This window comes from Diplotaxodon limnothrissa, linkage group LG22 (assembly GCF_057381915.1).
Source record: "Diplotaxodon limnothrissa isolate DT_005_m linkage group LG22, D_limnothrissa_male_GT1.1, whole genome shotgun sequence".
Classification (NCBI taxonomy): domain Eukaryota; kingdom Metazoa; phylum Chordata; class Actinopteri; order Cichliformes; family Cichlidae; genus Diplotaxodon; species Diplotaxodon limnothrissa.
Genome location: NC_140616.1, coordinates 29125625 through 29151569, shown reverse-complemented (window position 1 = coordinate 29151569; position 25945 = coordinate 29125625). Strand labels below are relative to the sequence as shown.

The window sequence follows — 25945 nt, the reverse complement described above, 5'->3', positions numbered from 1 at the left end:
TTCCTGTATTTTTTTGCATTTGTGTATGCACCCATAGATTGGTGCAGTGGTGTGAAGCCACTGGCAAGCGTATTATGTCACTATAGATAGTTTCCTCTGTTCACATCCATGATGCAAGCAAAATAGGGGTGTTATAAGAATAACGCAAGATTATATAGATATTATAATTACTCTCTGCAGTTTTTAAGGAACAGTACTAACTTTGAGAAATGAGATACTTGACTTTTGGTTAAAACAGTAATAAGAGTTACTGTTATTACATTGTTATCACAATCACTGTGAACAACTGAAAACACCATCAAAAACAGGTCAATTCAACCTACATAGCCTACTCACTATTAATGTCTATATACAACCCTACATTAGGAGCAAATTTTCACACGTGGTATGGTAGGTTTGGGTAACCTTTTTACTTTTTATTTATTTATTCAGGTTGTCTCTTTTTAGAATTAAAAATAATTGTTGATTTGGTTCTGATGTTTTTTTCAAATATTTTTAATACCAAAATGAAATTTGAAAATCAAATCATTGGCCACCCAAAGGGTGAAACAGCAGATAAGCGTTTTTAGCTACGGTTACTTTACAGGCTAACAGGCATAGATTGTAAGTAAAAAACGTTTATGTCCTGATGCCAAAAGACTGTATGTTTGTTACTTTTTTTTGATGAACCCATATTAAACCCAGTGGAATTTCTGATAGGTCTGTATGTATTTGTGACGTACACTTGATACTGTTTCTGATCATTGTACGCTGCTCTGTCATCTATGAGATATCTAAAAACTATACATGCATATTATTTAAATATTCTATAGCAAAAGCAATTTTGTTTCTTTTGGTGATTATATCTTTATGCGTACACTGTAAGATTAATGTATGGTCTTGCTTATCTTGCTGCTTTCTGAAAACTTCTCAACCGTTTCATAAATTCTGATCTATTGTGTGAAAAACAGAATATTTTATGATGAGAAATATGTTGAATTATGTATGGGAGAATAATATTAACCTATATAGGGTGTTTGGGGATCAACCTCGTTCTGTATTCAGCAGTTTTTAGGCCAAATCGCTGAATGTTCTATACATTTGCTTTGGAACTTACATCTGCTGTGTATAGCACAGTCAGCAAGTCATAGAATATGTCTTTTAATAAAATTCATAAATCCACTTAGCGCTTGTGTGTTATGTTGATGGCAAGGTCATAGAAACGGGTCAATTAAAGATTTAATTTTTTTATGATCACTAGTATCTGTTTTCTGTGATGCAGATAAAGCGCTGACCATGACAAACTTTGGCAGTTTTTGTTTTTACATTTTTCCCAGCTTGTTCAAAGCAGTTCCTGGATTGTAAACTATCCAGGACAACCTCCATCTATTACACCTGGCTGTTTAATGTGACTGCTCATAACTTCACAGACTGGCAGTTTTGTTAAAGCAAACTTTTGGCAGGTTGAGAACATTTTGATAATCTCGTTGTGAGCAAGTATGTAAATGGATCGGTGCCGAGGTGAATGCACCCTGCAACTATCTTAATGCTAAACAAAGAACCCGGGCCTGGAGTATGTGCTGTCACGCGAGGTAGACGCCTGAAGCAATTCTAGCTTCTTTGTTGCGTTAAATGTCCTGAAAATCCAAACTCTTGCACTGTGAACAACCCTGCCACCCAAGGGGATCTTCAGGGAACTTTAATGTTCTTACACAGCCATTTTAAATCGGTGACTCACCCCAAGGGTGACAAGACCGTCCCCAAAGTTGCCATGATTTTTCGCTGCGGAAATGTTCTTTTGTGTTTGTGTAATGCCGTAGCCATTACCACTAAGTTTGGCGGATTAGGATCATATGCTTACACACATTTCATAGGAGGACAGAGTTTGACTTCCACCGACATTCACAGAGTGGAGTCTCTGACTGGCTAGCTGTATTTATGATGCTTCACAGGCCAGATACTGAAATGAAAGAGGCTCCACTCGAGGGGCTCTCTGTCTTAATCCGCGGACATTATCTCCACACTGTAAGTGGGTCTTGGCTCGTTACCCTGCAGTAGAGAGCCAGGCTGGCAGGGTTGCGAGGAGAGAGGCAAAACAGGAAAGGGAAAGGGGGGAGGGCCTTGCCCAGCCGCCGAGAATGTAATCTCCAGATTAGGGGGCGAAACGAATTCCTGCTGCCAGCCTGACCTTGTCAAGGCAATGGAGGAGCCAGAGTGAAATTGAGATTTCAGGACAGGAGCGAGTCGAGATGTGTTTCATTCTTTTTTTTTTTTCTTTTTCTTTTTCCACCCTGTGTTAGTTTCTCTTTCAGGGGTCACAGCTTTGACACCATCATTCATGCTAAATGTGTGCCGTCACACTGTTAGCACACATGAAGTTTATGTGAGCAAAACCATATCTGGCACTGACCATGCTCTCGGCAGTCACTCAGTCCCCCTGTGCAGTTTTTATAGGATGAGCAGACAAAGGAAAAGAAATGGTGTTCTAATTTATTGAGACTGGTAAATATGAGTGTTTCAGCCAAAAAGGACCAAGGCTTTGAAAGCTGTCGTGCTGAGCTGAAACATTTATTTAATAAGAAAAAAAAGATCAACAGTTGTTTTATTGGTCAAATAATGCTGTTAGAAAGGTTCAAAAGAAAGTGGAAGCAGTTCCAGCTTCTCTAATAGCAGGACTCACTACATGTATTTCTCCAGAATGATTTTTACTTGAGAGGAGTGCTGCATGCCTCAGATGGTCAACGTGACAGGAGCTCTTCAGCAGTATTAAAAAACAATCTCAGTAGTTCTTAAGTATGACTAAAGAAAAACTGAGACACTTATTTTAAGTTCAGCCTCTGAGCAGAATGGCACCGATTGTAAAGGAGATAATCACTATTAAGTGAATTGCAATTTTCATCCAGAAGAACTACACATTATTAATTTTACATATTAAAAGACTGGTTTATAATACAGCATAATCACTGTAATGTTGCTACTCTGTAATCACTTTAAGTAAATTATTGAGATCCTTAGTTTTTATCTTCTTCTTACAGATAAATGAGCAAATTACCAAGTAAAAATCAGAAAACATTTACAAATATAATAACTAATAAAAACCCATTCTGAACAGTATGTTCCTTACTCTTGGTTAGAAAAGCAACAGTAACCTCTCGATCTTGGTTAGCCAGTGTTTGCTAAATATTTCTTTGTTTTGGAAATCACTGAACCAGGTCTGTTCCATAACTCGTACTTGTGTCTCACTTTAAATATATATGGTTGAACACAAAGTTCATTCGCTGACCTTTGGTGCATGGACATGCGTTTCCAATGAAGCTCCATCTACTTCAAACCACAAATAAAAAAACGTTACACGGGCATGAATAGAGAAAAAAAATCTTTAAAGTTGAAGAAGCAGAGCTGTTCAAACTCCCGCACAGCTTCTGTTTTGTTAACAAGCTTCCTTTGTGAATATTCTTACTTTATATTCTGAGTATTTCAACTTTCTGGATGACCTCCGTGTCCTTTCATTGAGTTTATATTAGCATGTTCTGCTGGATGGAAACTGGAAAATGAGAATAATAATGTGTTTGCCCCTATTTGAGCATTTCATTCATTTGACCCGTAATTGCAAAACAACAAAATAATGAGTGTGTCTGCCGCAGACAGCTGCATACAGCATCAGCTGCATAAAGGAAGTGGCAGAAAGCTGCCGATAAACTGCCATTGTGCTGTTTAGACAAGACATGTTTTTATTGCTTCAGACACTCGCTGGAGCAGAAGAGAAACCCACTGTCTTGCAATTTTCAATTCAATTATTTACGGAAGGAAACGCATTTGAGTCATAAGCTCTTTCCATGCAGGTACATCCTGTCTGTGCTCTAGTCAAATGAAAAGTAGTGCAAATGATAATAACGCTCATAAAATACAAACGAAGACAGAAAAAGTGTCAGTTTTGTCAGCGTTCTCCGATTAGGAATGTGATCTGCATTGCCTGGAGAGAAAAAACATAAACATAATAATGTTTTTTCCCTTTATTTGAGACCAAAGACTTGTCTGTTAATATTGCATACAAGCACATGTAACTCCTGACAGTCTCTGTTTAGTACAGCTAAGAAGTGCGTGTTGCCCTGACGGCACCTCAGTTAGATAAATACCACAAACATAAAAAAAACTAAAATCCACGAGTAACATAAAAAAATGTGGCATAAAACACTTTTTAATGTATGATTAATTCTAAAGCACCAGTCAGTTGTGCTAAATTGAACCCAGAGCAGTGTAGCTGCACATTCTCTATGAAGTACAACGCTGGCTGGGCTTTCATTCATTTTCTATGCTCCTTTTTTTCTCATCCGCAGCTTTCGTTCGCACCACAAAAAGGTGTCATTAGATCTATAATTCAAAGTCTTTCAAAGTTTTTGACACGAACGGTTTGAATATCCTTGAACATCCAAAGCCACTGCGGGCTCTTGGGTAATTAGCGCTTGAATCAGTGCCGATGTAGCGCTCATTATATTTCTTAGCTGTGAACTTTCGCTTCATATATATTGTTTACCGAAGTGTGGCCACTAAGAGCACCCACACTGCCTTATTAGAAAACCGCTGACCCAGTGCTCTTTTCACATTTACATTAAAGCAACACTGGTTCTTACCACTTTGGTATTATTGGTAATCAGTTATTAAAAATGAAACCATGATAATTGAAGACAAAGTAAAGTTTCTCTTAAATTGTGGGTTGTAGTGTAGCATGGGATTAAATGAACGGCTGCTTTTTAACATTCACTGAACAACTCAACATTTTGTCAAACTGGATTGTCAGAGGAGAGTGACAGGGTGAATATTTGAGATGCCTGAGCATTAAGAAAGAAGGTAGTCAAGGGCAGTTAGTCTAGCTAAGCATGCAGGCTGGATGGTGACGGTGAAACAACTAGACAAGAATGAGTGAATCAGATCAATGGAGCATTGTTTGTCAAGAAATATTGGATGACAAATCACCAAATGTTGCTTTACAGTTTTGTTGTTGTGCAGGACTAATAAATGAGACACAGAGTGCTAATCTGACTGATTTAGGAAGCCAGTAGCAAGCTCTTCATGATAAACTAGGGACTCACTATATAGATATATATGAAATTTAGATCTTCTCTGTCAGATCTGGTGTTTAGTTTAAGGAAAAAACACTGTTCAAGACCATTACCATATTTAATAATACTAATGTTATACTTTATATACCTGCTGATTATAGTACATATAGCTTATAGCTTTAAAAGGCAATTTTTGTCATTAAAAACTACAGAATGTACGAAAACTTTCACCACCAGGGGCACCATTTTACCAGGTGTGTTGAAATATTAAAAAAACCTCTTCTTAATTTCTTCAGTCAGTTTCCAGAGCTGTGACTTTTTGAGCTGGGGCCCAAACATCACAGCTCTGAGTGCACAGGGTTGCTTAAATAATCAACCCACTGGGTCGCTTTTTGGAGGAAGATTTGCTCAAATAAAAGATAACAGAAAGAGTCATAGAAACAAACAGTTACCTGTAGTGTTTGCACTGCAGATCAAAGTGAGTCACAGCATGTGACTCACTTTGATGATCCTCCTGGTTGTCATTGTCTACTGACAATGTGGGTTCACCCCAACCCAGTATCACGGCAAAACGTGTAATAGACACACCGGTCCACCGTGACCATTTCATGCTTTGCTTCTAAAAACACGTGAATAGGGCACGCATGCTGAAGTTGGATTAACAGCAGGTGGAGGTAATATATTTAAAGCCACGAAGTCTGTAACAAACAAAAAACGTATGAAGTGCATTCCAGGGTCCTTAATCACCAGAAACGATTAAGCTGAGCAGCTAATATGTATATACATGTTAATTTATTAATAATGTCTGTTTAAACACTTCCTCATGATTATTTTCATGTTGGTTCGAAATAAAATCTCCCTCTGCTGTTACTGCAACTTACTGCAATTTCTGTATGTGTGTATATTTCATGTTTTTTAGAAGCAAATCGTGAAATGGACACTGTGGACCAGCTTTGCGTGTAATAGATGCGTGATATCGGGTTGTACACCCAGTGTGAACATAGTGTATTTATGCCATAGCTCTGAAATTGTTAGACTTAATGACCCAGTTGCTTCCGTCCCTAACTTGACTCTGTAGCATGCAGCTGAAGTCATGCATAATCCCACAAAATCTACCCAGCTTATGAATTTTAAATGGGAAGACCTAAATCACAGAGCTGCTTTTAAGTGATTCCATTTCTAATAGGAAAGCAGACAGCTGGGGCGGTGTCCCGTCGTGGGACGACGTCACTCAGGCTGACATATTTTATAGATTGTAAATATATTTTCATGTGTGCATAGGTTGGAAAGTTGACACATTTGATGCAAGAGAAACTTTAAAAAAAAACAAAAAACTCCCAAACACGAAGGGGCTCAGGGAAGAGCAGACGCACATGGAGAAGAGAGGTGCTGTTGTGCTTTTTCAGTTTCTTTTAACTCTGTTTTAATTTTTCTTGTTTTGTACTCTTCAAGTTAATTGCCAAGTTCTGTGCACACCATTCAGCAACACTCTTGACTTGTGAAGTTGTGTGGAAAATGAAAAGAATTCAACTGTTTTTATGCCAATATTATGTCTCAGCTGAACAGAGACCCATATGGATTGAATGAATAAAATATTGAGTTTTGAAGTTTTTTCTTAAGTTATGCTTCACTCTGACATTCTGCTCTGTGAGCTCTGAAGGAGCCACTTGGCCTAAACATTACTAAATATGGATATCATGTTCCCCTCATGGGGATTATTGCTGCTGAAACTTGTTGCTTTTTCTTATCGCTGAAGAACAAAAGCCTTCTCTGTGTACACATATATACTAGCTGTAAATGTAGGACCATTCTTGGACCATGATTCTTGTTTACTACACTTATGTGTTGGGGTTTCAACCTTTACCATGTCTTCTTATGTCTGAGTCTTCATAGTGTCTGTCTGGATTGGCCCTCTGTCACTCTGATTCCTGTGTTACTGTGAAGATTAGATCCTTGTGTTTCTTTGTTCAGAACACATGATTAAATTTTGGGGGTTTATTGAGACTTTTTTGTATCCAAATGCCAACACACGAGGGAGGCCTTGAAAACAGAAAATAAACCTTTATTTAACCCGATAACTAAAAAAGTGAAGCCAAAGGCTCGGTCAAACAAAACAGGAACTCCTGCATGAAGAGGGCAAAGAGATGGACTGATAAAAGACTGAATGAGTTGGAAAAGGTAGAAGCAATGAAGGCTGGAAAAATATTGGAAAAGAGGGGAAAATGAACAAAGGCTGGAAAGGACAACACTAAAACATAAGAGAAAATTTACCTTGAATATAAAGTAGGAAGGAACTAAAAGAAGAAACTCCGGGAAAAAAGAAGACAGAGATGGGGGACACTGAAAGAAAGAAGAAGCAAGAAACTAGAAACACAAAGGAGTGCCACAGATAACAGTTATTGTTGTTGGTGATTTGTCCTGGTCAAATTAGCAGCAGTCTTCTACATGTAGAAGATTGTACAGTGAAACTCTTCAGCTGAAATGATTTGGAGATCCTTTTAAATCTCTTGCCAGGCTTATATGAAGCCACCAGAGATCTTTCGCTCTTGACACCAAACACTTCAGCAAAGATGAGCACCAGGTTTAAATAAAACATGTTCCTCTTGTCACTTCTTAGAGAGAGATTTTAGGCTGTGCCAGAGGACCAGGATTATGACGATATCTTTAGCTGGCTCCAACGACTAACAAAGAAAGAAGCAAAGTCTAGTTGAGTAATGGGAGCATAAGCAGTTTGTATGATGTTATATATGGCGGTTATTGTGACCAAGCCAACAGGGATGTAGCATAAAAAACAAATAGTGGAAGAGTAACGGCTCCATGTCATGGCCTCAGTTCAGTAGTTATTATCAGCTGTGCGGCCTGCGTTCATCAGATGATGGTATCCTACTAATGCTTATTAAACCCATGTTGCACGCTGCGGCTTTTAAGGAGGTTCTAATCATTGGCATCTAATCTAGAACACCAGATTATAATTTAAAAATGTTGGTGGTTTTATTAAATGTAGGTTCACAGATACATTTTCCAATGTATCTGTGAAATTAGAACTATAAATAACGCTTTATATCATATGAGTATATAACCTTCATGCGTAGGCACTGTTTCGATCTAGTAATAATGAAATAGAGTGAAAGATTTCCACTTCTTACGTTTTCACATAACCGTGGAAGCAAATATATTGAAAAAAAGATTTAGCTGCTCTTCAGCAATAATGAAAAAATCAACATGTTTAAGCAGCAACAGCCCTCATCAGGGGAACAGGATGTACATACATATTCAACAATATGTAGGCCAAGTGGCTCCTCAAGATGTTTTAAGGAAATCTTCAAAATTCAATGTTTCATTAATTTATTCCATTTGGGTCTTGGAGCAACTGACACACATTGGCTTCAAAAGCTCTATCAACCCACTGAATTTCTTCACGAGTCGCCGTCTTCTGTTGAATGAGAGATTCACATAAAGCACAGCCAGTGTAACAAGAGTAAAGACTTCTGATGCTACACTGTCAGGAAATAAAGTACCTCATTGTACCTTTAGGGGTACAAGGCTACAGTCATTGCACCCTTATACCTGGAGACAAGGACAGATCCTTTTTCAGGTTCACCTTGGGAGTTATGTTTCCTATAGATTGATCTATTTGACAGAAGGCTGTCTTTTAGAGATCTTTATTAGGACTGAACTAAACAGTGCGTAGGTATAAATCAGGTGTACTAATCTAAAGGAAATGGGGTGCAGCTGATTTATAAGAAACATTTCTATCTCTTATAAATGCAAAAAAAATAAAAAATGCTTATGCAAATGACTATTTTTCAAAATTCTTTGGATACAAAATTTGATTAATTGCCCAGCCCTGATTTGTAGCCTTGTAGGTTTTTTATACCTCAGCTGTAAAAGGCTGATGGTGTTGTCTACCTGCCGGGCAGGTGAGCCACCCTGACACCCAAGCTTGTGAATGTGAAGTGCCGTAGGAGTTTCACATCGATACCATAGGTGTTTCTTTTAAAAATCTCAAACAAGGTTGAATCTTAGGCTACGTCCACACATACCCAGGTATTTTTGAAAACGCAGATTGTTCTATGCGTTTGCGCCTTTCGTCCACACGTAAACGGCGTTTTCGGTCACTGAAAACTGAGATTTTTAAAAACTCCGGCCAGGGTGGATATTTTTGAAAACTCAGTTTTTGCATTTACGTGTGGACGAGAAAAACGCAGAAAACGCAGCGTCAAAGGTGTGCGCCTTTTTTGACGTCACACTGTGCGCCACGTTATTATTTCGGTGAAATGAATTTCTACAATACTGTTTCTGTTAATTCTACTCTCTGCAGTGTTTAAATGCTTACATATACACACAGTTACTGTCCTTCCACACATACGACTCGGTTCTGCTTCTGTGCCCCATCCTTGTTTACTATTTCCCAACGGGGCTTCTAGACTTCTGATTGGCCAACATTTCTACATGGTTAAGAATATAGCGCCACCTGCTGCTTTGGCATGTTCCTAGCAGCGTTTTCCTTCATTTCTACGTTTACGTGTGGACGGGATTATTTTTTAAAACGAAAACGGAAAATCTCCGTTTTCAAAAATACCCGTGTACGTGTGGACGTAGCCTTAGTGACCTCGACCTCAAGGTCAAGTCAGAGGTCAAGTCTTCTTAACATTGTTTGGTTGGGGTTGAGAGGAAGGAGGCAAGACAAAAGACATGCTGTGAACGAGGGTTAGACAATAATAAAATCTTTAAAAACTTAAAGTAAAATTAGTCTCTTGTTGCAGTATCAGGAAACACTGTCTACAGGTGTAACTTTTAATAGTTTGGGAACCTTTTTGGTCCAGAAAATTAGCCTGAGATGGTACATTTATGTAGGTTTTATTTGCAGGGAGACTCTTACTGTACCCCTGTTTCTGAGAGCGTACCTTAAACAAGGGGCGATCGTGGCTCAAGAGTTGGGAGTTCGCCTTATAATCGGAAGGTTGCCGGTTCGAGCTTGAACAGTCTCGGTTGTTGTGTCCTTGGGCAAGACACTTCACCCGTTGCCTACTGGTGGTAGTCAGAGTGGTGGTGCCAGTGTCCGGCAGCCTCGCCTCTGTCAGTGCGCCCCAGGGTGGCTGTGGCTACAATGTAGCTTGCCATCACCAGTGGGTGTGTGAATGGGTGGATGACTGGTTGTGTAAAGCACTTTGGGGTCCTTAGGGACTAGAAAAAGCGCTATACAAATACAGGCCATTTACCATTTACCAATTTCAGATGCAAGAAGTTGGGGTGAAAATAGGGCTGCTCAATTAATCGAATTTTAATCATGATTACGATCTGGGCTTTCAACGATCATTAAAAATGACTGAGCCGATTATTAGCCCCTTCCTCATGCTTTATTCTCGTGCTGTTCCGTGTGGCAATTCGAGCGCACCTCTCTGCATTTCGAACACGTGTCACAACAATTAAGAGCAGCGGTCCCCAACCTTTCTTGCGCCACGGACCGGTTTATGCCCGACAATATTTTCATGGACCGGCCTTTAAGGTGTCGCTGATAAATACAACAAAATAAAACTAGTAGCGGTACCGAAAAAAAGAAAATTTATTCATAACACACGTGAAAAGACCCAGGAAAACCGAGTAAACGATAAAAAACAAAATAACGCTGAAAACAGATAAAAACCCTGAAAACTATACATTTCACACCTGAGCCTCAACTCTCGTGGCCCGGTACCAAACGACTCACGGGCCGGTACCGGTCCGAGGCCCGGGGGTTGGGGACCGCTGATTAAGAGGACCCGAGGGAAGCTCGGAAAGCTAAGCAGAAGTTATTTGGAGAGGAGAGTGACTGCTGGTTGAAAAGAGAGGTAAAAAAAACTTCAGTGGTGTGGAAACATTATGGGTTCGCGGAGTCAGACGTGGATCAAGTAGACATAGTGTGTAAACTTTGCTACAGTGTCGTAGCTGCACCACAGAGCAACACTGCAAATTTCACTAAACATAGATGTTTACATTTTTCATTTATTTTTTATATTGCAAACATTTGCACTGTTATCAGTATTTGCACACTATTTTATATTATTTTTTGACAATCTTTAAAGTCATTATTCAATACATTGTTATTGTTAAATAAATATCGTCAAATAATCGAGATCTCAGTTTCAGTGAAAATAATCATGATTATCATTTTTGCCATAATCGAGCAGCCCTAGGTGAAAATTCAATAGAGGTTTTTGTCGTGCCTCGTGCATAGACAAGCAAATTGAGTTGGAACAGAGGAATCTGATAGAGCTGGTAGGAAAGAAAAAAGAAAACAACAGGCACACAGTGCATGTGTCAGTGATGCATGTTTCATCTCTTTGGTGTGAGCAGGACTCTGAGGTGGAGGAGCTTCTCAGTTCCACATTTTCTACATTTCTGTGCCGCAAACAGGATTTTGAAGGAAACTGTGGTTGGTTAATTTGCACTAGCTGATTCTGATGCCATGTTTAGAGGGTGAGCTCATTTGAAACTGCTGTTTTGGCTGCCTATTACACCTGCTGATTGATTGCACTGCCCTGTTGGGGCTCATTTGGACTTGAAATACAGCGTTTTCTTGTGCTGTAAGCTTGAGGGGGGGATGCAGTTGAATCACAGTCTCACTTACTGTCTCCCAACGTAAAGCCTGGTGAAAGGAGGAAACTATGTCTTGGCATGTTGCTAGGTGATGCATTAATATTAATGTTGTCTTTTTTCTCAGAAAAACATTAACTCCGTGCCCCCTTTGGGATAAACCAAAGCTTAAAGATATCTCCATCTCGCTGATACTTCTTTTATCCCCGTTAAAACTCGTATCAAAGGTTTTAATTACATTCTGCTAATGTAATGCTGCAGAGCTTTGTTGGGAAATTACAATTGGCTCGCAGTTTCTAGTTTGCAGAGCTGATATGGTCAGCTCTTGTAATTGAAAAACGGGTATGTGGTGCATCTGCTCATGTGATGTGTTAAACCAGAGTGTGTTCAACTTTATAGAAACAGAAACAGACCTTGTTTTGCCTTCATCTAATCACTGTCAGATCAGATTCTCAAGTCGTCTTCGTAAACCTCGACTCAAAAAAACAAAGGTTGATTGTTCTGGTTTTATCTAATGTTTTTTTGTCCTGTTGGAAAATCATTTTGTGCGGGAGACATAAATCTGTGATGGAGTTCACCTTCTCCCTCACCCTTTCCTCCTGTTGGGCTTTTAGCCCCGAGTCTTTTGTCGCGGACCCCTCCTGCACCTCTCTGCAAAACCATTTTCCTGCCGCTGAAACACAGATGTTATCCATCTGATTAAATGTTCAAGGTTACATCTCCAAATACATCAAAGTCTCCCTCTCCCGAAAGAAGAGGCGTGACAGCCAGTATTTTTGGTAGCCTGGAGGTGCAAGTGCCAGTGTCCTCCCTTTCATTTTTTTCCACAGGAACATGAAAGAGACTGCAGCGCATGTCGTGTGTGCTCAAGTAAATCGGTGTCTCTGCTCAAATTAGAAAGTATTAATGATGGCTGTGACTCAGCCAATAGGTGAGATGGGTGATACTGAAGGGAACTAAGAGTTTGACAGTAAAAATATACTGATGAGGGTCATTTTCTTTCCCATTTCCAGGCTTAGAAAAGATCTGTGTCCCCACAGAGAGAGTCCCAATAGCATCTCAATTTATTTTTTTTATAATCATGGTAATAATGAATTTTGAATATCACTTGTTATATATACTATATACTGTTTATTGGTAATTTAGTAATTCATTCACCTTAAATTCATGTGACACATGCATCACAGGAGTCACAGTGAGGTAAGATAAGCAAATGTGTCATCCATTACACCATGGAGCCTCTAATTTGTATTACACAAACAAATGTCATAATTTAATTAAGCAATAATTTTATTGTTGACAGATTATGATCAGTGAGATTTACCAAACAAACCAAGCATGTTATGGTCAATTCAGTGACTTCAAGCCCAAATCACCAACAGCATTCTGGATAGTTGGTTTGATGTGATAGTGCTTATATGCTGTGTCGGGGTTCTTACCAAACGTGGTGATGTGTACTATGGCCAAACATTGGTCTCGTCTTGTAACCAAAAGTCTTGCGAGTTGTTCAGATGCTTTGTTGGAGCCTTGCTCCAGGCAACATTTCCAAACAAGCTGTACTTGTTCAGCCTTCTTCTAATTGTACCGTCTGCAACTTTAACATTTAACATTGTAACTGAGGCCTTCAGAGCCAGACATTTGGATCTCTTGTTTCTTTATCACCGAATGGTCTGAGTTTGGGGTAAATTTACTGGGACAGCTGCTCCTGGCATGATTGTGGTGTTGTGTTAACATACACCTGCCAAAGCTTCTGCTCTCATAGAGGTGCTCATTCTTTTGAGCACTTTTTTTTGTATTAACAATTTCAATATGCAAAAATATTTAGGAGCTAAATGAGCGCCCCCTTTTTGACTCACCCTTCATGCTGCAGCTTTCTCTGCCAGAATGAGAAAGGTGGATGGCTGCTGTCACCCTGCAGCAAAGTTTACAAGAAATGATATGATTAGAAGATTGTGGCAGACGGAGCAGTTTTCCTGCATACAGACAGCTTTCATTTGAGTTTCTTCTGCATTCATTTGCACTCTCACAACAAAACAAAGCAACAGTGGATAAGAGCAGGTGAAGAAATTGCTTTTCTTCACGTGACTGGAAACCTTTATTGGCATTTTAATGCGTAAATACAGACTGCAAGGAAACAGTAGAAAGAACTAGTTAGTGAGGGTTTAATTTCATTCAGACTCACAGGTGAAGTTATTAGTGGAAACAGTCACCACCTGAAAAAATCAGGTACATTCAGCTGCTCCCTCGCCACAAGGGATTACGCTGCATGTTCAATTAGACAGAGGTTTATACCAGATGCCCTTTCCTACTGGAAACAAACCAGCAACCTTTGGCTTAGCAAGTGTTCAAGAAGTAACAAGAAACAAGGATACGCAATGGAAAACATAAAATAGCAAGAGAAATTATGAATACCAGTAAAAGAACAAAAGCCAGAAAGCAGAAAGAATAATACAATAACAATATATCAATGGGAAATAATTATAAGCAGGCAATAAAAAAGAAATCTAAGATAAAGATCACATATAATAAAAGCACATGAAAAAATAAGACTGTAAAAAATGTGTTTTCAGAAGTAATTTAAAGTAGGTCAGTACTTAAAACTGACTCAGAACATACTGTACTGCTGTCACTGGTTCAGTTGTGTTTATTTTGTTCTCCCCCTGAAGTGAGGGGGTATGTAATCGGTGCTGTCTGTCTTTGCTACCAGTCTAGCACCCACAGTTTTCAAGATATCGTTTTCACATTTTGTGTGATGGTGGAAACCAATAACAGCTCGAGCTGATTTAATTTAGGTGAAAATCGGGTCAAGGTCAAAACTTTATATTACCCACAATTTTCATGGATCTTAGTCAAACTTCACAACAATATACTAGGTCTTGGGGGACATGAGTACCTAGGTTGGTTAAGCATTTGACCTTTACCTTCATTGTTAGCGCCCAAGGTCAAAATTGACCTTGAAAAAAAATTCAAGAAACCATGGGGAGAGCTGTAAAACACATTTTATTAAACGCACTCTATGTCAGCCCTATGGCATCACAATGATGCCATAAATGTTCACAAAATCACACATTGCATAAATATATCTTAAAATCTCAAGTTTTTACAGCTTCTGAAAGACACAGATTTCAGCCAATTCTGCTTAATCACATGAGTAAACATAATAAAATACCGTTTTAGTATGCAAGGCTTCGAGGTAATAGGGTCAGGGGTTTAGTTTCCATTGGATCATCTCCAACCTTTAAAACACTTGTTTTGTTTGAGCTCGTTAAAACATTATTTTTTCAGAACGACACTAAATGACTTCTCAGTGACGCAAAAAGATTTAATATACTGCACCAGATTTCCATATTCTTTCATGTTTCATTTATGCCCAATTTTAGGTTGCAATGTGGAATTTTATAGTTTACAGTTTGATAGTTATAGCTTTTACTGTGTATTAGAAAAGTTGGAGAAAATCATGAAAAACACTCCTTTAAACAAAGCTTTACTTGTAAAATTGTTTGAGGTTCTTGCAGAGGAGAAAAAACCTAAATATTTGCTTTTTAGTAACAATTTACTCTGTGTTTGTGTGTTTTGTAAATGTGCTGTAGCTGGGTTTTGAACAAAAGACACAATCCTAATGTGTCAAATTGAAAAACTTTAAGGAGCCTTTTGACATTTTCTCAGCAATTTGAGAAGCAGCATTCACTTGAGGTTGAACAGTTCAGGACTTTGAAGAAAAAGCTTTTACCAGAAGCGAGTTTTGTGTTCATTACTGTGTGACACAAGTAGCCAGTGTAGCAGTTTCCAGGCATTATGACAGGCAAGGCTAACCGCTATCGTATACTGATGTACTCTCATCTTGTTCTTGTGCTGAAAACAGTGCATCCCAAAATAAAAGAAACTTCAATTATTCTTTCAGTGAAGATATGTATTTTTTGCACTAGTACTTCTCTGCTGCTCCAGACCTGTAAGTTCATGCTTTTCAACACAAGCTCATCTTTTTTTTTTCTTGCTTCTTTCCAGAGATTGAAAAAATTCAGAAAGACGAGGGGAAGGAGGAGGAGAAGTTCATCGATGTCGTCATCAACAAGAACATGAAACTGGGCCAGAAAGTTTTAATACCAGTCAAGCAGTTTCCTAAAGTAAGTGCTATGGTATCACCACCAGAGATTTCTCCAAGAATGTGATGTGCACAGATAGAGAATTTTAGATTGCGTTATTTATAGATAATGAAGTCAACTACAGTGGCTCTACTTTTGATTTAAATTCCTTCCAACAGCCACTTGACACTTTTTGTTGATGCTTTATGTTATTAGATGTAGCATATCCGGTAGATGGTGTTCAGGCAGAGAGTCGGATGACAGAACTGGGGTAGGACGATGTTAGGGAGGTTACTTTCTGTCTAAAGAACTGTTTAAGCTTTTGAAATGTGTAACTTTAATTCTAATTGTTCCTCTCTCCAGCACCAAACTCTCCTTTGTGTTGACCTTGGTCAGTGGCGCTGTGATGCATCTGTATATTAATTTGTCAACGAATAACCTCGCAGTGGATTTCATTTTATTGAATGTCAAACGATTCCTTGTGAAACATGGGAGATTCTGGGTCTTTTACAAGCTCTAGAAGCTGTTTTTCTCATGACAATTTATCGCTTGTATGGGGAGAACGTGATTGCAATGTGGCCCATAAGTCACAAATATAGAGTCCAGGACGATCGGCTTCACAATGACCTCCATGTAAAGCCGTTTTGAGTGATAATACTGTTGGCACATTTGAGAGCACTTCAGCCTCACCCGCTAGCAGGAGCCTTCATCGACAGCTGCATTTACTGGAGCCACAAGCTCGATGCGTGACAGGGATTTCCCACTGGGAGCGTGATGAGGAGGCTTGGTGTAAAAGTGAGAGGGCTGCTCCTAGTTGGGGGACATCGCTCAAGTTTTCATCTCAGCCCCCACGGGAAGGATAGCGGCAACCTTCAGTATACCACTGGAGAGGACAAAGCTGAACCAACAAACCTCTAGGTTTGGTTTCATCAATCTCAACACCAGACTCAGAGTGACATTTCAGCATATAAACATCACCATGCTTTATTATTGTTATTATTTCACACGTAGCACTTAGTTTGTATTTGTGAAAGACTGTAGATCAAACAGGAGTTAACACTTTATGTACTTTTTAATGAAATATTATAAACTAGAAATTTTTACAAAAAAATGCAAAAAAAATGGTCCCTCGTAACATCTTTTTAAAACTTTAAAAATCAGTTTGCTCCATCTTTTCTTTCTTTAATTTTTATTTAATGAATTTGTCTGAGGCTTAAAATGGATTTCATATATTTTTAAGGACTGAATCCCCTGCTGAACCTTGACAAACTATAGATAGATGCATTTTGTGAATTGTATAGGCATACACCAGGAATTCAAATAGAGTCAAATCTAATTTATCAATACGTACTGTATGTTACATTAATGCAGTCTCCATAGTTGTATTCTATAGATAATAATGCATGTAATGCTAACATTTTGCTAGCTAAAGCCTTTGAGACATTGCAGCTGTTTAAAGCACATTTCATGTTCATTCATGTTTTTAAAAATCTGTTTAAATAATAGTCAAATGAACTCAAAGTGTTTAAAAAGTAAAACCACATTTAGCTTAGATTTCCATATAAAGGTCTTTGTCTGTACTGTGGAAAGACGATACATTCGTCATCCGGTAAGGTTAAGATGCACTCTGTTGTAAACCTCAAAGTAATTCAGCTAAATAAAATAATCTCAATTAGCGCTGCCTGTGTACGACATATATATATGTGTGTAATGCTATCTGAGACTGATCTGAGTCTCCCAGGTTCACAGCTAAACAGATTTGCTTTGACAACTTTGATAAGTAGAGCCACTAATATGCTGTTTAGAGCTCCTACAAGCCACCGGAGGAAGACAAATTCAATTTGTTCTATCTGACAGGTAGCAGTGGCAAGAGTGATCTGTCTGACTTGAATGGCTTTTCTCCTGAGCTGCGAGCATCACCTTTTGGCTTCTGGCATTGAAGTGGCACTGCCATTTTCCAAATGGCCATTTAGGAGCACGTGCAGAGAGGTTAAATCCATCGTCTGCAAACACGGCTTTTTATCAAAATGAAGCAGGCAAGGACACCATGCAGCAAATTCTAGGCTGAGATAGAGCCGTGTGTCAGCAGTGATTTTTAATACCCAACACTGATGAATTATTTAGAATTTCTAAAATACTGGAAAGAATGACGCTTACAAAGGGATCCACTATGTGGTGCGGGGTGTTGTGAACATGGCAGTACTGTTAAGTTAGCTGTCTTTTACGTTTAATCGAACCCTTGTCGACATAAATCACTATGACACATAATGTCACGCCTACCCAGGAACTAAAAATATTCTACCTTTTGAACGTCCATGCGCTATCAGAGCTCATCTGTACCCTTCTTGGTTCTGTAGGCCTTCTCCTAGAAAGCTCTCTTTTGGCACAAAGCACCACAGGTCATTAGTGAGGCGTAAGGAGTCCCACCGGTTTATTTCCAGTTCAGACTGTGGCGTTTCTCTGGGCTGGGAGCTGTGATTTATCCTTCTGCTGTCGCTCCTGTCCTGCTGTCCTCAGCATAATCACTCGGCACTGGCTCTCTGTGCGCACACCTTTCGCCAGACTTGCAGTAATACATTCAGCAAATGATGAAAAGAGCTCAGATGTGCTCACCACCACTCCCGCCCCCTTCAAGTTAAGCATGATTAATCAGACATCCTTTCTCTTCCTGTGTCCCCTATTCTTTCTAATCATCCACAATTTTTTGGTTTGGGAAAACAAGCTGGGCCAAAATACAACAATTAACTTTTTTTTTTTTTTTTGGCAGGGAGGGGTCTGTGTATTTGCATCTTATTATTATTTTTCATTCAAGTAACAGCACAACAGAGCAGCAAGTGACAACCTGTGATTAAATACATCAGGTTGTTTTTTTGGTGATTACAGAAAGCAGCAGCACAATCCTCTCACACAGTCTAATGACATGAAGCGGCTACAGAAGCCCGGGCAGGTTTTCATAAGTCATATAATCCTTCCTGATAACGGAAGCATTAGCCAAACCCCAAAGCATCAATCACACTGGAAGTCAGACAGATTTTGATATCTGATAAACAGCAGGGATTACAGCTATTTGCTCAGTATAGACTTATATATGTGGAGTACGGTCCATATGAGGAGATGTGTGCAGATGTACCGACTGCCTCATGATGTGTTCAAATAACGGGATTAAGACTTCTCTGTGACATTTACTGGCTTTAATCAAACCGGTACAAAGCAAATCTGCATGATCCCTGTTTAAACAGCCACAAACTTAAAATAGCTCCAAACACATGCCATTACATCATGTCACTATATTGTCTGTAACATTAGTGTAACATGACTGGATTAAGCTGCTGCATAGCCATGGGGCAAAAATGAGCTGCTCTGCTCCTCTTTAAAGATCTCGTCCTGCCACACTTTTACATTAAAACAGGTTTACTGTGGGGTTATATGATGAAGGCAACACAATTTAGGAATGTGCATGCACCACTTGAGCACAGCTGGCTTTAACCTAGCTTTAAGAAACATAAGCATTGCTTGTCAATATTGAACACATCATGGCAGAAACATTTTGCTTTTGTTTTTTGGAAAACCCAGAATGCACCATGAAAATGATTTCATCTGAAAGCTTTCAGAGACCATACATGCAAAACTGTTTACTGGTATTATAATATCTCTACTGGCAAGTGAAATATTGTTTGCCCATTTTTTATCCTTGAGACCTATTAGAATAGCTTTATTAGCATGTTAATTTTATTAGCACTTACAAATTATTCCTCTTTATATTTTTCATCTTGGTGCAACACTTTAGTTCATTCACTGTCTAATACAAGCTGCTTTAGCTCAAGGGCCACCCTCCTGCTAACTCATTACTTCTTCTTCTACTTCTTCTGAAGTGAGGATTTCTGACATTGTTAAGGCCAGATTATAGGAAAAAAACGTCTACGTAGGCATCAGATTATATATATATATGAACTCATCATTAAGGATAGAGAGGAGGTCACAAAACCCTCCAAACTCCCCAAAATGTCCAGAGAATAAATGAGGTGATATGTGTTAGTATTCTTCTGATTTCCCTCTATGGCCTAACTTAGTTAGCTGGTTAGCTTGAGTACCAAACACTACTTCTTGACTCCTTCAGTGATACGTATAACCATGGCTTTATTAGCTGGAGTGCTACATTTTTATTTATCAGTTTTTTAAAGAATAGTATATAAATGTAAAAAGACTTGGACCATCATTCATTTCTTTTATATTTTACTGAAAAACAGGAAATAGGTGCAACAATTTTTTGAAACACTGCAAACATAAATACAATTACAGCTTAGAAGGCAATTAACAGAGTTTGTGCAATTCTTACAAGTATGTTAGAATATATAGTAAATATTTGATATAATGTTGAGGTCCACTGAGATTTGCACAGTACTCTATAATTTCTCATATTTAGCTACCCAACTTGAGTTCCTTTTGAAGCTAACTACATGATGTGTTTTAGTGGTACTGTATATATTATATCATAAAAAATGACCAAAGTGAAGTGTTACCACAGAACCTAGAAAGGTTTGCCAATTCGCCCACTTGATAATCCACACCTTATGCTTTTAGCTGTGTCAGTGTTAATCTTCAATACCCATGCTTGGCCTCAAACTTGACCAATTATTTTTGGAAACTAAATGCTTTGGCATTTAAAGCCATTTTTATATAAATGCCCGAGGCCCTAAATATCTTTTCCCCCATCACTGTCTGCCATTTCTCACCCTTTCTGCAGCTCCTTCATTAAACTATGGCTCTGCACTCATAGAAAGAGCAACAAAACCCTCCAAAAAACAGAGAATATTGTTTCCTCTAAAATGATGATCAAAATAACTATTTCAGAATTTGGTTTCCTGCTGATGAGCCTTATATATTCTGTTTTTGTGCTTTTTTTTGTTTGTTGCAACAAAAAGATCCAATGCAGTGATTGGATACAAAATACAACGTTAATTTGTCTAATTAGTGTAATGTGGTCTTGAAGAGGATGCTGGTGGGGGGATTTCTTCAGGTGTAGACTGTGTGGTTAGCGCAGACTAATGAGACAGTGTGTAGGATCTGAATTCAAACGAAGAGCACCCTGACACGTTTCTCTTTGAGTAGATTCTGTCTCTATTTAAACTGTCCTCTGTAGAAAACACTGTATCTAAATGAAGAAGGGCATTTGTCCTCTCAGCTCAGCAGAAAGCCAGCTTCTCTCTAATTGTGTCCCTTATTCCACTGAGCCTCAATTGCTCTGCCAGCAGAGTAAATTTATGTCTGCATTCATTTCTGTTTCACAGCCCGTCTGATTTTCTCTCCCTGTAAATTAGCTTCTTTTTGCTTTCTGCCTGATGCCCATGTATGCACATTTGATAGGGCTTCTACGCTACACTTGTACACAGTATACACAGCAACGCTTTGTTCCTGATCAGAAAATACTCTTTTCTGCTTGTTCAAGCGTTTTTACCCATCGGTGGGTACACACAGTTGGTAGCCAGAGGACTGAGATATCTGCACAAACATCCCGGACGTCGTGTCCGATACACAACCTGTCAGGAGGAAGGAAAGGGTGCATAAAAGCTTTGGTAATGCGCAAAGATGTCAACTGTGTGATCTGGCTCTGCAAATCATTGTTCAGGAGACGGCACAGCTCAATGATCAAAGCTCCATCCAGGTGGAAATGATGGATGCTCAGGACATCGGTTAAACTCAGCACATTTACAACATTTCCTGACACCCTCTGTTTGCCCTGGTGCCGCTGTCTGCTTTCATCATCCTTTTGTAAACTCGATTCCTTTCGAGGGGGCGCGCGCTTTGTTTGCGTAGATAATTTTGAATTGAATATTCTTCACCTGACAATTCATTTTGTCAGAGTTTTTGTGATGATTGATGCTTGTAGAATAGAATAGAATAATCCTTTAATTGTCCCACAAGGGGAAATTTGGGTGTAACAGCAGCAAGAAAGACACATATACAAACAAACAGTATAGAAGACACAGAACAGAAACATAGACAATTTTTACATATTTACATGAAGGACAATGGTAGTTGGAATTCTTAGTGGTTCTTACTTTTCACGTGACTCTTATGTTCCCCCTTCTGTGTGTATAATAGGGCTGCCACAAACGATTATTTTGATAGTCGACTAGTCACCGATTATTTTTGCGATTAGTCGACTAATCAGATCATCATCCATTGGACGTAAAACTACAGCTTATTGCACCAGCAGCATCTGCTCTTATATAACTATCATTAGCTTACAGCTTTAAGTGTTTAAGGTCTGTGCTAACTAAAAATAAAGACAAGATGATAGTTTATTAAATTTTAATGAAATTTGCAGATTGTTTCGGTGAAGTTTAATAAACTCCTTGCTATCTAAAATATAACAGGACACCGGAGTATATTCTGGAGCATCTCACACTTCTGATAATCAGCTGTCTGCTTGACGTTTATTCAGCTGTGTAAAAACTATAACTTTAATCTCAGACAAACTGATTTACTCAGGAACAAATAAAATACTAAAAAAAAAAAGCCAAACAATAACATTTTAAGTTATCTAAGTGACTCATATATATTTAACCTGAGTAGCGAAAGACGGCGGTGGGTTTGAAAACGATTTGCGGGGAGTCCGGTGTTCTCACAGCGCTAGTGACCTAGCCCCTGGCTCGATAACGAGCTAGTGGGTAACAGACGTCTCTGAAAACGTCGGAGCGCTTTTGAAAATATGTGGTGTCCTGATAAACTGAGCAGATATTTGAGGTTTACACAGCTACATTCTCACCTGAAAATATGTTAAACGTTTATTTTGTGACCCAGAAAGAATAATAAGAGTAACATTAAAACTAACTAGCTGCCGCCATTGTTGGAAACTGCGCTGGGCCGCGCTATGAATTCTGGGACACAGCTGCTTCTTCTTCTTCTTCTTCGGGGTTTAACGGTAGCTGACATCCTTGTACATGCAATGCTGCCATCTTCTGTTTCAGTCCGTTATTACACTCTTAAATCCTGCCACTTATTCCTGCGTCTTTTGTGATCGTACAAAGTTTCAAACGACGCGTCGACTATTAAATCAGTCGTCGACGATTTTGATAGTCGACGTAATCGTGACTAGTCGACAAATCGTGGCAGCCCTAGTGTATAACTGTTGTTTGAGTATATTCTTGGTTTACCTTCTGCTTTGCTTTGAAGTTCAGTTCCTCATGTCCCTGTGGTTTTTACTTTCCTCTTTTATTGCTTTACAGTACCAGTAATAATAATAATAATAATAATAATAATAATGGATTGGATTTATATAGCACTTTTCAAGGCACCCAAAGCGCTTTACAATACCACTATTCATTCACTCTCGCATTCATACACTGGTGGAGGCAAGCTACGGTTGTAGCCACAGCTGCCCTGGGGCAGACTGACAGAAGCGAGGCTGCCATTTCGCGCCATCGGCCCCTCTGGCCAACACCAGTGCCTCATTATCACGCTCATTGAAATTAATGCTCGGCGGTGTGGCCAAAAATGAGTACTCGTGTATTTTTGAAGTATTTGGTCACCCGTTAGACGAAAGCAGAATCACTCTCATTTCTTAAAAACCTCCATTGAACAGTCACCGCTCCTCTCTCAGTCACAAAGTTCTGAGCATCTCTTCTCCTCATCCTCAGTCTGTCTTTACGCTTCTTGAATCTAGCAACAGAGTCCTCCCCAGCTGTTAACAGACTTTTATGCTACCTAGGTAGCTAAGATTACCCAGAAGCCTGTGCGCCTGCACTATGTAACTATGGCACATCTTAGTGTTAAAAATAGTCTCTGTCACAATTGTCTCAGAGTCGTGATATATTTTAGGAGTTGACTCGTCCCAGGCTTGGCCATTGAGGGATGATATTTACTTTAAGTGTACAATCACATCCAGGCACAGGACTCTGTGTAATTACAAAAGCTGGAGGAACACACTGTATCTGAGAGCGGCTGGATTTCAGCCTGGCCGGGATAAAAACCCAGCAGTCAGTTACTGCATTAGAGCGAATCACTAAAGCTTGCTTCTCAAATCCTTCACCCAGGAATTGGCAGGAGCTTCCTAATAAGCACTCGCTTTCAGAACAAAAGGCAGGAGAGATATAGGTGAGGTGTAGAACAAAACTGGCTGTTTTTTTTAACCTCCTGCTCGCTAATTGATGACCTAGATAGTGGAAGGAGACAGCTGTATAACTCACTGTTAAAGGGAAAACATAGGGAGGAGGAGGAGGAATGCATCGTTCCCCTTTTGTCTCTCTGACCATCTTCAGCTGCTGGTGAAATTGTGATGAGGTTCTCTGACTTTGGTAGGTGTCTGTGCACAACACTGGAGATGGCAATGTGTAGCATTTGTGTTTTTGCACTTGAAAAGCAGTGACCTTGTGAAGTGATGTAGCTGCAGAAGCCTTCAATGGCCCAGAAATGCTACACGGAAACATTTATATTCAAATATACCAATCTTTGAGAGAATGTCATCAACTGACAAGGTAAAGCTCATGGGGAGATGTTCTTATGCCTTCATCACCTGCAAAATTAACAATAAATAAAACTGGCTGCCCAAGTTTGTTAATAAAAACTGCACTTAGGATAGAGAGTCATTTCTTCCTTTATATGCTGCCTGTTGGGTTTTTTGGCTAGCTCATTCACATCAAAATCATCTCTCCCAATAAAATGTATCTATTGTATCTATGTATTTCAGGTTTTTTTTTCTATTGCTGTTATTCTATTTTATGTTGAGGGAAAGTTCTTCATGTGGTTGTCTGTTTTTGTTCTTCCCTTGTTGTTTGGAGTTCACCTATGCCTCAGTGTCCCTGTCTCTGGTGCGTGTCTTATATTCCCCCTCAGTCTTTTCTTTGGTACATTGCACTCAGTATTTCCTGCTTTCTTGTCCTACTGGCTTTCTGCATTGGTTGTTAGAAGTTGTTTTTGGTTTTTGTTAAATAGACAATTTCAGTGTTCAGATCAAGATTCAAGCTCGCTTTTTTCCAACCTGGCAGTCTGCGTTGTGTCGAATATTGGTAACAAATCGTAATGTAACATAACATAATATAACATCACTTTGAAATAAAGTTATTGTAGTTAACTGAACTAAGAAGCTAAGAAATAAAACCTGAAAAACATTTTTAGTCACTGAAAAATATGAAGTTGTTTTGAGTTGTTTCAACTAGAGAATGAAACAAAAACAAAAACAAACTAAAAGTATGTACTTAGAAACATCTCACAGATGTTCCCCATTTTATATTAAAAAAACCCCAAAAGCTGAGACTGAAACAAAAACTAAAGTAAAACGATCTGTTCTAGTCACAAGGAGATGCTACTACTGAGCCTGTGTAAACCAGTGTGTCTCTGGTTTTGGGGAAAATGGTCAAGAATCATATCTGAAAGATGACAATGAAAGTTTGCAGAAATCAACTTTTAAGATGAATAAAAGACAATAATTTTGAAAAGAAAATAATTTCTAAGAGTTTATTTGATAACATGCAACAAGCTTATTGCCCAAAGAGATGTATGTACTGTATAGAGGTGAGGTTTCCGGTGGGGATGGTGTGGAAATCCTTACTCGGTTTCTTCCACTCCTCTCTTACAGTTTCCTGACTCCAGGTCACCTTTTCCCAGATTTTCACCTTCAGCTTCCAAACCTTGCTGGAGGAGGTCCCGTGTTTTATTTACAGATAAAGAAGTCCTGCATTATTTTCTGGAAGTGTTGATCTTTTTGGCAGTTTAGTAATTATGAGATATGAAACATGTGTATGCCAACTTCATCACTGATATTTTTACCGTGGTGTTTGTGCCACTCCTGAAACCGAACCTTGCAACAGTGCCTTTTGAATGTCATGTGCTATTATTCTTTTTTGAAGACTTTTGGCCGGAGCCACACAGCTTTTTCTTGTGCTATAAAATTACAGCCCATGAAAAGGTGACCTTGTGAACCTCAGATAAGACATCTCAGAAATGCTTCCTCAGTGATTTTATCAAAATATGAAAGAGGAAAACCACTGATAAGTTTTCATTAGCTTCAATCTGTGGTTGAGCCACATGCGACTGACATAAAAGTCTTTGCTCTTTATCTCAAACACACAGATTCTGACTGATCCGTGCTCTCTTGCTCTCTGTTGCAGTTTAACTTTGTTGGCAAACTCCTCGGGCCACGCGGGAACTCGTTAAAGAGACTACAGGAGGACACTCTCACAAAGATGTCAATTCTCGGTAAAGGATCCATGAGAGACAAAGAGAAGGTAACCCTCCAGTCGGTTATTT

At 39.0% G+C, this 25945-nt stretch overlaps 1 protein-coding gene across 1 annotated transcript in view; it reads left to right on the top strand.

The window, feature by feature from the left end:
• The window catches only part of khdrbs3 (KH domain containing, RNA binding, signal transduction associated 3), a 163920-nt gene that overhangs the window by 56599 nt on the left and 81376 nt on the right, over positions 1-25945 (top strand). Inside the window, exons 2-3 of the mRNA XM_085346727.1 lie at positions 15621-15739; positions 25807-25923. Of these exons, the coding sequence (XP_085202853.1) occupies positions 15621-15739; positions 25807-25923 (236 nt within the window). The remainder of the gene's footprint in view (positions 1-15620; positions 15740-25806; positions 25924-25945) is intronic.